The 12,165-nt window shown below is 39.0% G+C and overlaps 1 protein-coding gene across 3 annotated transcripts in view; it reads left to right on the top strand.

The window, feature by feature from the left end:
- GRIK1 (glutamate ionotropic receptor kainate type subunit 1) overlaps positions 1-12,165 on the top strand; it is a 1,940,968-nt gene that overhangs the window by 1,592,152 nt on the left and 336,651 nt on the right. For all 3 annotated transcript variants that reach the window (XM_044072744.1, XM_044072745.1, XM_044072743.1), the window contains one exon: positions 9,777-9,980. In XM_044072744.1, coding sequence (XP_043928679.1) covers positions 9,777-9,980 — 204 coding nt within the window. The remainder of the gene's footprint in view (positions 1-9,776; positions 9,981-12,165) is intronic.

Here is a 12,165-nt window from a genome sequence, read left to right as displayed (position 1 = left end):
CCATTAATGCCATCGCTGGTAGTCTTTCCTTTTTGTTTTCTTAAATAAATAAATATATATATATATATATTTCTAAATATTTTTCTGTGCTATTTCCTTTACTTTTCTCAGTATCACGATGGCTGAGAAACTGGCTGGTTTCAAGAAATGTACTAAATGCTGTCATAAAATACCACTTTCAAATACACAATCCTTATGTGTTCACTGTTTAGGACCTGATCACCTCTATGAGGTCTGCTCCATTTGCCACTCTTTCAAACCTAGAGCTCTGGCAGAGGGTAAGAATAAATGAATTCTTAAATGGTTATTTCCTTTCTCTTTTTCTGAGGCCTTATCTGGAGCTTCCCCTGAGAAAACTAAAAAGTCCATTTCTCCCAGTACTTCAACAGCCTCTACAAAATCATCTGGGAAATCTAAGAAAACACCTCTTTCAGATCTAACTCTTCAGATCCTTAAAAAAAAATTACAGAATTGTCGGATCCAACTTCACACTCAGATCCGCCCACACGGCCTCAACCTGTTTCATAGGTGTGTACTAGGCTAATGGCCCTGGAGCCTATATAAGCCTTGCCCAAGAAGATTCCCTGGCATCATGCCACCCAACGTTAGTTCCCAGTGCCCCTGTCAAGCAAGCACACTGAAGTGATTCCCGGGGTGAATTTCCTATTGCCCATCCACTCATCAAGATTTCTCTTAAAGAGGGCCAGTGAAGTGCTCTGTTTGATGTGAATGGGAAGTTTGTTCCAGAGTATAGAAAGTCTCTGGGTTAGAAACCTGTCCCTCCATCATGTTCTGTTTATTGTGGTAATGAGGTTTAGGTCCCTGGACCATGTGGCATGGAGGGATTGGGATTTCTTTAGGTGTACCATATCTAGCAGCTCTGGGTCAGACATGGCTTTTGTAGGTCAAGCAGAGATCACCTCTAAGTAGGCGATAAGAGACAGAGTATAGCTGAAGTTTTTTTAAGTCTGTTCATGTAGGGCATGTGTCTAAGACCTAAGATCCTCTTAGTGAGGTATTTTTATGGCCTTTCCAGTTGTTGTAGGTGTCTAGTGAGGTACATACCAAATGGTGTGTTGTATTCTATAATAGGTCTAATGAGGGATGAGTAGAGAGGGATTATGACCTCTTTCTTCCTGGATGAAAAAACTTTTGTAATGAGATGTGCCACATAGAAGGACTTTCTTACATATCAGACTCATCAGGCTAATGGGGTGGTAGTTCCCAGGGTCTGTAGTCGCTCCCTCTTTGTGGAGTGGGATGACCATAGCAGTGTGCCATTCAGTAGGAACAAAGTCTGAAATGAAGCTGTGATTGAACAGGGTACTCAGGTGTGGTGCCAGTTCACTTTGTAATTCATGTAGAACACAGCCAGGGATATTATCAGGTCTCATGGAAGCTGTATTTTTGGCTTTGGACAGTGCGGTTTTTACCTGTGTAGCCATGATAATAGGGACTTGGCATTCCTCAGGTATTGTGATAGGCCCTTTAGGAGGTGAGAGGGGAGTAAAGTTCACACTGAACCTGTCGGCCAATATGTTGGCAATATCAGTTGGTTCTGTATATGTATTGCCATTGTGCTGTAACTCAGATCTGAGTATTGCCATGTAGATTCTTGATATAACTATAGAATGCCTTGTGGTTGTCTTTAGAATCTGCAGCAATTTTGTTTTCTTAGCTAGCTTTAGAGGTTTTGATAATGGATCTCAGTTTTTTGCTGAGGCTGACAAGGGAGTTTTCCAAGTCTTGGGACTTCACCCTTTTCTGCAACAGGTCTGTGACATCAATAGGACTTGTTGGCGGGACAAATTTTTGTCCCAGATGCTCCCCCATCTGTGGAATTGACTCCCTCTCTACATCAAGCAGAGTACCTCTTTACCCCTTTTTAAGTGCAACCTGGATAACTGGATGGGAAATAGAAAATGCATCCCTGGGATTCCATCCATGTTCCTGATGGACAGGGGCATTGGGTGCTGATTTGTCTATACGTGGGCTAAACTCTTGGCTTATAAGGGCCTCAGGGCCAATAGCCTAGTAACTTCCTATGATTCTATGATCATATGATCCTATGATCCAAGACACCTGACTAAGGAGCTTTCAGGTCCGATTTCACAGTTAAGAGGCCTAGGCATCCATCCAATCAGACTTTGGATGCAACACCAAAAACACTGTTTTTCACAGCTCATTCCACGCCCCTTCTCAATTTTTGAAGAGACCTAGGTCTCCTTCCCCTGTGTCCACATGCTGTTCCAGGAGCTTTATGGAAGAAGATGTGGAGAGTACAGTGAGAAGGATTTTCTCGGCACAGAGTGTGTCAAGTGTTCCATTGGCTCCTACCCATTTTGGTCAGGAGATCCAACTTTCCACCACTCACTTTGTGCAAGTTGCTCCTCTGACTCCATACCCAGTCTTGGAGATACTGGATCTGAATCATCCAGATCCATCTGCATTGGATCCGAGAATATCCTTATCCTCAGATCCAAAGCTTGTTCTGAGCTCTTTGTCTGTAAGGCAGTTATTGGTGCTGTTTCTGCACCTCAAGGCCTTGGCACAAGTTAGCTCATCTCTGACTTCAGCATTGGGGTATTTCACCTCTTAGCAGGGAGGGACTTTGGTCCAGAGGCTTGCTCTTATGGATCTGGGGTTCTGTTCCTCTTTGGGGGGATCCGCCTTTGAGGTCATGGAGAGAGCCTTGTCAGCATCCTCAACAAAGATGGTTCCCTTCCCCTCGTATCCACAGTCTACAGACTTGCCATCTCTTTGGCTAGAATCTCATCTATCCTGTCCACATGGACAGCTGATACCAAAACCCCAGGCTTCCCAACAGGGTTTTTCCACCTCTTCTGATATCTCCCCCAAATACCCCACTGAGGAGGTCCCTAAGAAGAGAACTTGCAAGAGGAAGCACTTAGATTCTCCGGAGGAGTCGGTTGCTGCAGAGACAGACTTTGATGAAGGTGAAGGGTCCCCATGGTCTCCTCCTGAAGATGCCCAGTTTGGAGACATCCTTGAAATCTTGAAACAGAGAGGTGGCTGGAAGTCCAGCAACCCTTTGTCGAAGTCTGTGTTCCTGGAGCCATTCAGTATCAGCTCGTCTACCTCCTTGGTGACTCCGCCCAACAGTGACCTCATAGATGTGATCTCACAGGTAGGCATGGAACATCCGGAACACCACTGAACTAATCCTCTGGTGACTGGACAAAATTTTAACAGCACCGGAGGACAGACAGTTTGGGACAAAAAGGGTGCCTGTTGATGCCAAGGTCATGGCAGTGGCCACTAAAAAGGAACTATCTGAAGAGTGTTCCAGTGTCCAACCTCAGAACAAGGAATCTTGCTCAGTGGACAGGCTTGGGAAGTGTGTCTGTGCTTCAGTGACCTTTGTCTTAAGGTCTGTAAACTATATTGCACATTTCGCCAGGTTACAGAGAGACCTAATTAAGAAACTCTCTGATTCCCTTTCAGGATCCGTTTCTGAAGAGATACAGGCATCTGTTACTTCTCAGTTGGCTACCCTCCAATGAATTTCCAATTCTTCCATGAGGTTAATTTCACATGTGGCTGAAGGAACCTCAAGGGCATAGGGTTCCAGAATTTCCATAAGGAGGCATGCCTGGATGCACTTATGTGATTTTGCAGAGCCTTTCAAAGCTTCATTCATCAGTGCCCCCTTTGATGGAACATCTTTATTTGGCCCCAAAGTTAAAGGCACTTTATCCAGGTGTGAAAAGGATGAAAAAAACCCTATCTGCTGTGGGCATACATTTTTTCATGCCTGAAAAATCCTTCTCCAGGAATCAACACAGTAATGGAAAAATGTGGTTCAAAAAGTCCCAGGGTCCTTTCAAGGACCCACGTGGAGGAGGTTCCCCCAGGGGGTAGAAGGGGGAAATACAATGATGGCTACTGCCTTGTGGCAGAAGTGACATGCAAAATTAAGGGTCTAGAGATTCCTTTTTCAACAAAAACCTTCCAGTGCTCCTGTAAGGAAACCCAATTATACCCCTGTGGAGGCAATCAGGGGTTGATTATCCCTGCACCAGAGAGCTTGGCTAGCGATAACAACAGATACATGGGTGTAGAGGATCATTTACAAAGGTTACATAATACCCTTTTCACTTTCTTCTCTAATCTCAAGAAAAATCCCTGATGATCCACCCAGTCAGAGGGAACAAGCAGCACTTCAAATACAAAAGCTGTTAGAAAGAAGAGTCATTCAAAAGGTCTCACCAGACCAGATAGAATGTGGAACTTACGCAAGATTCTTTTTATTGCCAAAGAAAACAGGGTACTGAGACCAATCTTGAATCTCAGCAACTTGAACAAATTAGTTCAATGCACCTAGTTTTGGATGGTCATAGTTCAGTCCATTCTCCTATTTCTGGACAAGGATGACTGGATTTGCACAATAGAACTTCAGGACACGTGCTATCATATATAGATGAATAGGTGGTCCAGAAGGTATTTACACTTCTGGCTGGGAGCAAGTCATTGCCAATTCAGAGCACTGCCCTTTGGTCTCACCACAGCCCCCAGGGTGTTCATCAAATGTTTGGCAGTAGTGGTAGCTCACTTGAGGCTGCAAGGATTCTGGGTGTCTCCATATCAAGACAACTGCCTCATTACCACCCTGACCAGGCATCAAGTTATAGAGGCAAGAAATCAGGTTCCTCAGACATGCTCTTATCTGGGGATAACCATAAACTATGAAAAGTCTTACTTGGGACCTACTCAAAAGTTAGAGTTTATAGGAGCATTGTTCAGCACAAAGTCAATGATAGTTTCAATGCCTCCTCTAAGAGTTCAGACCTTAAGAACACAGATCAGGAAAATAATCTGCAGCACCAAAGTTTCTTCCAGCTTGGTTATTCAGGCCCTAGGCTAGATGGCAGCGGCAATAACTCTAATACCTTTAGCCAGGTTTTACATGAGGATTCTTCAGTGGATGCTAGCCACACAATGGTCAATACTTTGCCAACCTATGTCAACCCCGATACGTATTACACAGATTTGCAAAAGAGATCCCAGGTGGTGGATTCAATCAGAACAGGTCCTACAAGACACTCCATTCATTCCCCATCAGCCCAAAGCCATAGTGACCATGGATGCTTACCAGTTGGGGGGGGGCATTACCTGGGAAAGACAGCCCAAGGCACTTTGTTCCCTGAAGAGGCCAACTTGCATATCAGTGTTCTAGAGATGAGAGCAATGATTTTAGCATTGCAGGCCTTTCAAGAACCTCTTCCCTTGGGGATGATTGCAATTTAAATGGACAACATGTCAGTAGTTTGGTACATCAACAAACAGGGAAGAACCAAATCTTACCCCTTGTGTTGAGAAGCACTCAAGAGTGTGACAATGGGCGATGTCATCCAACCTTTTTCTCATCGCAACACACATTCCAGGGAAGTCCAAAGTGATAGCAGACAACATCAGCAAGTGCATTCTTCTACCTCACAAATGGTCTCTCAGCAAAAATGTGGTGGATGTGATTTTTCATAAGTTAGGACAGCCTTGGTGTAATCTTTTTACTTCTACCCTGAACAACAAGTGTAGCAGCTACTTTGTCCTGATCAGGGAGTTACTGAGGGATGCTCTGCTTTACAGTTGGCCCAACAGCCTTCTTTATACCTACCCACCCAAAACACTAATTTCCACATTTCTACAGAAAGCTGCCATGTTGAAGAGCAAAGTTATCTTTATTGCACCTCTTTGGCCTTGACAGATTTGGTTCCCCTTCCTTTGGCCTCACTTAATCCACCAACAGTGGATTCTGGATCTGACTGCAGACCTCCTGTCTCATCCAATGGGCATGATTCATAAAGACATATTGAACCTCAGGCTGACTGCTTGGCTTCTCCAATTCTATTAATAGCCAGCCAACCTATGCTCTCCTCTTCAGTTCATCAGCTACTCTTATTTTCACATAAACCATCAACACCTTAAATTCTACTCAGGTAAATGGAGAAGATTTGTTTACTGGGCCTACAAGAATAACAGTGATCCAGTTTTAGCCCCTTTGCATGGTATGTTTGAAGTCTTAGCCATACTTTTTAAAGATGGCACTTGCTCCTCCACAGTGAAGGTCCCGCTAACAGCAATCTCAAATTTTCAAACAGGATTTGAAGGTGTTTCTGTTCCCTCCCATACACTATGCAAAACCTTTCTGTGTGGTACTCTTCTTCTAAGACCTCCTTTTAGAGACTGTACTCCTCCATGGGATCTTAATCTGGTTTTGCAGCAACTTACTCAACCCCCCCTTTTGAACCAACAGCTAAATGTGAACTAAAGTATCTCTCTTACAAAACTAGTAGCCATTACTTCTGCTAGAAGAATTTAAGGGATTCAGGCCTTGTCTCTGAAACCACCTTATTCAGAAAGATAGTCACTTAAGGAACTAATGCTTCCTTTCTCTCTAAAGTGGTTTCAGGGTCTAATATTAATTGAGCTATCAATTTGCTGGTATTCTTCCCCAGATTTTCTAACAAAGTTGAATATACATTGCATTTATTGGATGACCACAGGCAATTACATTTTTACCTGCTCAGAACAGAAAGTATCAAGAAGACTGACCAGTTATTTGTCTCTTTTTCTGATGTAAAACTAGGAAAACCTGTTGCCAAAATGACTCTATCCAGATGGCTTACAGATTGTATTTCTTACATATACAACAAATTGGGCATTACCTTAGCAAAACCATCACAAGCTCATTCCACTAGACCCATGGCTATGTCATCAATCTTCTAATCAAGAGCTTCCATGGAAATTTGTGCTGCAGCTACTTGTTACTCATTACAAATTGGATATGGTCTCTAGGGGTAGAGCATCATTTGGTTCAATGGTGCTCAGGAATATCCTTCCTTGAGTCTACCTCGGGATGTAGGTAGCTGGGTGCTCTGTCCCATTAGATGAGGACAGAATGAAAATGGACAGCATCAGATAATGAAGTTATGTACTCACCATAACATTACATCTGTGTTGTCCATTTTCATTCTTCCTGAACATCCCTCCCACCAACCCCCTGCCCTGAAATCTCCTGCAAGAGTGTTTTTCTGACTATGCCACTTCCTTGAAACATGACTTCATATATAGTCTCCTATATCTGTAATTCAATGGTTCTTTCTGCCGATATTAGCAAACAATATATATATATATATATATATATATATGTGTGTGTTTGTGTGTGTGTTTATGTAATTATATAAGTATACAGAGTCTCACTTTGTAAACTGAGAAATGCAATCTGATTACCCGATTCCTCACAGTGACTTGTTGCACTCATCCTTATGGTCTTCCTTCCTTTATTTATTATGTTTGTTAAACAATGCAATGGGTCGGTCCAAAAAAACCTTCTCAGCCATTTTCCAGACCTAAAAGCAATAATGTTACAATGCATTTGAATTATACAAACAACAGATAATTTTTACTATAAACATGATATATAACTTTACAGGAAGGCAAAACAAAAGTAGCATATAGAAAATAAGATATAATTATGCATTAATAGACTGGATAATAATATGTACATAGGTTCACTTATGCTAAATTAAAAGTAATCACTGTGCATTATTGCAAAATTTTGGGAAGAAAATAAGATACAACTACCTTCAGCACAATCAAAACATTATTGTGTTGTATTCTTTCTCTGTCATTTTCTTCAATTCCAGCATATATTTCACTTTCCTCCTCATTTTAAGTCTGCACATCATGCAAATTCTGAGAATTTTGTGAAAAGAGTCCAATTTTGTTGTTTTTACGCACTTGTACATATTGATTTCTTTGCCCATATTTCTTACAAATCAGATTAAATGCAACTGAGTTCTTCATTTCATGATTGCAGACACGCATGGAACAAGAAGTTGTATTCTCCACTGTTCTGCCTCTCCTGACTGCCACCTTAAGTACCTCATGACTTTCCATATTGTTATTATTATTATTGCTGTACATTTTCACTGTTTGCTTCATCTTTGCTTTATTTTGGTCAAAGTTCTTTTTTTGCATACTGCTACTTTTTAGTTAACTTTTTAAATTGCATGTTAGAAATTGTATTTATTCCACACACACCCAGTGCTGTATTCAATATTAGGCCCTATCGTCTTACCAGTAAGACTCTTATATGATCATTTTGAATACCATAGTTTGTTTTGTCTCTGATTAATGAATCATGCAACTCACTAAATGCATAGCCTTTTGTTCTATTTTTTTTTTTTTTTTTTTTTTTTTGCTCAATCACATAAGTGTCATTCGTTTCCAGCTTATCAATTCTTTGATTTTAAAAGTGTTAAATACTGGTGTGGTTTCCATTTCATGATGTAAAAAATGGTTTGCATTGCCCATTTACATATTTTTCACAGTTTTAGCCATAATGAGATGCAGGTAAAAGTTCTGGATCCAAATCTTAAAGTATAATGATAAAATATCAAGAAACAAAAAATGCCAGCAACTGGAATTGAACAGACAACTCACAACTATAAATGTAAGCAACACATAAAAATAAACAATATGAGGAGTCCGATACACAGCCAGGGTATGTCTTAAAACAAATAAAAGTTTATTGATAATACTACTACTACTACTAATAATAATAATATTAATAATAAACTTGTATTTATTTTAACACATACTCTGACTGTGTATCAGTCCACCCATATTGTTTATTTCTACGTGTTGCTATAATGATAAAATACCTTGAAATACTTCCAAGTTCTCTGATAAAATTCATTGCATTAGAACAGGCACTGGTAGTTACAATGGATTCATTATTGAAGTGAAAAAAACTTTGTAGCTTAACACTTTAGTAATAGTGATGTGAAACTATATTTTTTTCGTGAGATAAAATTTTTAATGTTGAAACATGACACATAAGTTTTGTGACAGCTCTTTGCTCATGGATACAGTACTGTTCATCTCACAGTACCAATTATTCTCTTCAGTTTCCTTTGTATTGCTAACTTGTTCATTTGTTTCTCTGATACCTTATAATATTTGATCAAAGTTGCAGGCCAATAACTAAGAAATAGGTAAAGTCATGTTAGCAACTCAAAACGTTTGCTGCATCTGGCTCAAGTTAGTGACATGGCCACATAAAGTATATTCCTTTAAGGCTAAACTTATTTCTTAAAGTTCTACACTATAATACCATTGATCCTACTTCCCAAAGAAATCAGTTTTCTTGATTATTAACTTTTGGAATTTTCATTCAGTGATTTACAAGTTTTCAAATATTTCCTTAACAATTTATTTATTTTTTTTCAGAAATTAACCAAGCCCTCTTCTCTGCTAAATAAATCTTTTTGTTTTAAGCTTGTTTCTGTTTACTTCTTAGGTTGTTATTGTTTGAGATTGTGTATAGCTCCATCAGCAGTTCACTGACATACTGGAAATAGTAAAACATCACAGCTGCCAGCCATTGCTATTTGCTATATAAGGGCTGGGGAATGATGTCATCAAACATATCTAAGGGGAATTAAGCTACATTCTAGGACATCTTTTGGGATATTTTGTGAGGCTATATGCTTTGCATCACATTGAAAAAGAACATTTATTGAAGAGTGCTTCTAATATTTCAGGAAACACTGAACAAAGCTAGATCTGTAATTTTAAAGAGAATGTATACAGCAGTTTGGTTATGTTAAGCATTGTGATTATGTACAAATAAAAGTGGTTCTGTTTGTTTAATGTTTGACAAGATATTGCATTGCATTTATTTTAAAATATAATCCTTTTCTTTTCTTTTTTTTTTTTTTTGTTTTGTTTTTGTTTTGTTTCTTCTTTAGGAAGATCCATATCTTATGTATAAGAAATCTGATAAACCACTTTATGGAAATGACAGATTTGAAGGCTATTGTTTGGATTTACTGAAGGAGCTGTCTAACATATTGGGTTTCACGTATGAAGTCAAATTGGTGTCAGATGGTAAATATGGAGCACAAAATGATAAAGGTGAATGGAATGGAATGGTCCGAGAACTTATTGATCATGTGAGTAAGAAGTCGCTTGATTTTTTTTTAATATTTGTCTGTTTGTTTGTTTTTGTTTATTTATTTACCTTTCTGCTTGAAACATGACAGGCATGTGAGGACAGTGCAAACCCTCATAACTTTGTATATTAAATTCTGTGTGTGTGTGTGTGTGTGTGTGTGTGTGTGTGTGTGTGTGTGTGTGTGTGTGTGTGTGTGTGTGTGTGTGTGTGTGTGTGTGTGTGTGTGTGTGTGTGTGTGTGTGTGTGTGTGTGTGTGTGTGTGTCTGTGTGTGTGTGTCTTGACTTACTTAAGCACGTGATATGGAGGTGAGCTTAACAGCATCCATAAATCTCACAATAGCTGGATTTGGATTCAGAGATAACCTAGTCATTTCGGAAGATATTACAAAGAGAAATGTGCAGGAGACAGAAACAGACAATACAGTCTGACCAAATTTTTAATATTGGAGAAGTTCAAAAAGTAAGATAACATAAGTTTCCGTGAGATAAGGTAAAAAAAAAATTATTTTGACAGAAGAAAGTCAGTGGAGAGATAGAGCTCTTTTAATATGGGAAGGATAATAACAAATGTTTTACAAGTTGAAGATTTTGTTAACATTTTAAAAGAAAGGTGAGTGGCAGCAACATTAGCCACCAAATGCGATGGGCTTTAAATCTGTACCATTGGTATCAAATGGTATGTGTGGGGTGTTTAATCTTAGGAGTATACAGTAAATGTGAACTGCTGTCTTGGCTAATAGTCACCACATGCAGCATCCAAATAAGCTTCACACTGACCACTTTAAAAGATTCATAATAATCAACTCCCCCTAGATCTTTATCTCCCTGCTTCCAGCTACCTGCCTTCCATTGCTAGCTTTAGCAGTTATTCAAAACTTGTCCAAGACTATTTCTGCACACAGGCACAGACAGCCATGCAATGTTTTCAGGAGGGAGGTAATGATATATCTCCAATACCAATTCTTCTTCCTGTCTTTTCTGTAATGCTGCTATCAGTCAGATGACTTTACTACACCAAGAACACAATTGCTGTCCACTGTTAAATAAGCCAACCATAGTGAAGTATTTAGTAACTATTTCTAAAACAGCTAATCTTCAAAAGGTAGAGGCCAGTAGCTGAATTTATACCAGATTGGTGTATGTGTATAAGCTCATAGATAAACCACCACCCGCAAACATTTAAAATTGAATAGTACAATCCCTTACTTGACATACATAAAATTAAGCAGTAAACTTTGTAAACATAAGTAAACAGCTTTACACTCCAAAAAGAAATGCCACATAAATGATTTTATACAGATAAATGGAATAAAAATAATTCTAAGTATTAGCTTATCTGCATTTGTCACTACCAGTAGCCATAGATGTACTTTATTTTTTCTACATCAGATTTGTAATCTTGCAGTTTCTTTGGCAATGGGAATCTAGCTTGAGCTGTGTCCTTTAATGCCATCTACTTTTGCAAACTTCTGAAGCAAGACAAAACTAAACTGATAAACAAATCTCTGTCTACGATTGGATGGGAAATAGGAAATTCACCCCGGGGATCACCTCTGTGCTCTGCTCGTCAGTGGCACAGGAAAATAATTTTCTTGGGTGGCAAAAGCCAGGGTACCTTTTTGGCTGGGCTTGCATAGGCCCCAGGGCCGATAGCCTAGTACCTACCTATGAAGCCATGAACCAGACAGTATTTCTTGTTTTTATTTTCTAAAATTTGAATGCAAGGTTTCCTGTTTAGACAGTGATATACTTCTAGGGATGTCCAAATATTTAAATTCATTCCCTTGACCTAAAGTAGCATTACAAGACGCCAAATGCTTTAAGGACTGCAAATGTGTGTGTAGTTTTATTTTTTATTAGCTCTGCTGCAATTTCAGTTAAAAATACATACTTTTTGTACAGTTCATATTTTGCATGCTTTATGGTTTACTGGAAGTTTACTATAGCTTTATGTATGCTTTATTGAAAGAAGATTGCAAAATTGTCAAAATTCTGAAAACATTTGTATTTGTTTTAGCTTAAAAAGATTAATCTTCAATGTATATGAAAGGTTTTGGTCATTTTAATCAAATATATGATTGGGCAGTAAATGAATTAAGGTAAATGAGAAAGCAGATCTAAATAAATCTTTGTCTAACAATGATAATACATCTGTTATCCAAATTTCTATAAATGAGATTAAA

The sequence above is a fragment of the Protopterus annectens genome, chromosome 5.part0 (assembly GCF_019279795.1).
Source record: "Protopterus annectens isolate FY-2018-M chromosome 5.part0, PAN1.0, whole genome shotgun sequence".
Classification (NCBI taxonomy): domain Eukaryota; kingdom Metazoa; phylum Chordata; order Ceratodontiformes; family Protopteridae; genus Protopterus; species Protopterus annectens.
The sequence above is the reverse complement of the archived record's forward strand: the minus strand, read 5'-3'. Positions and strand labels throughout refer to the sequence as shown.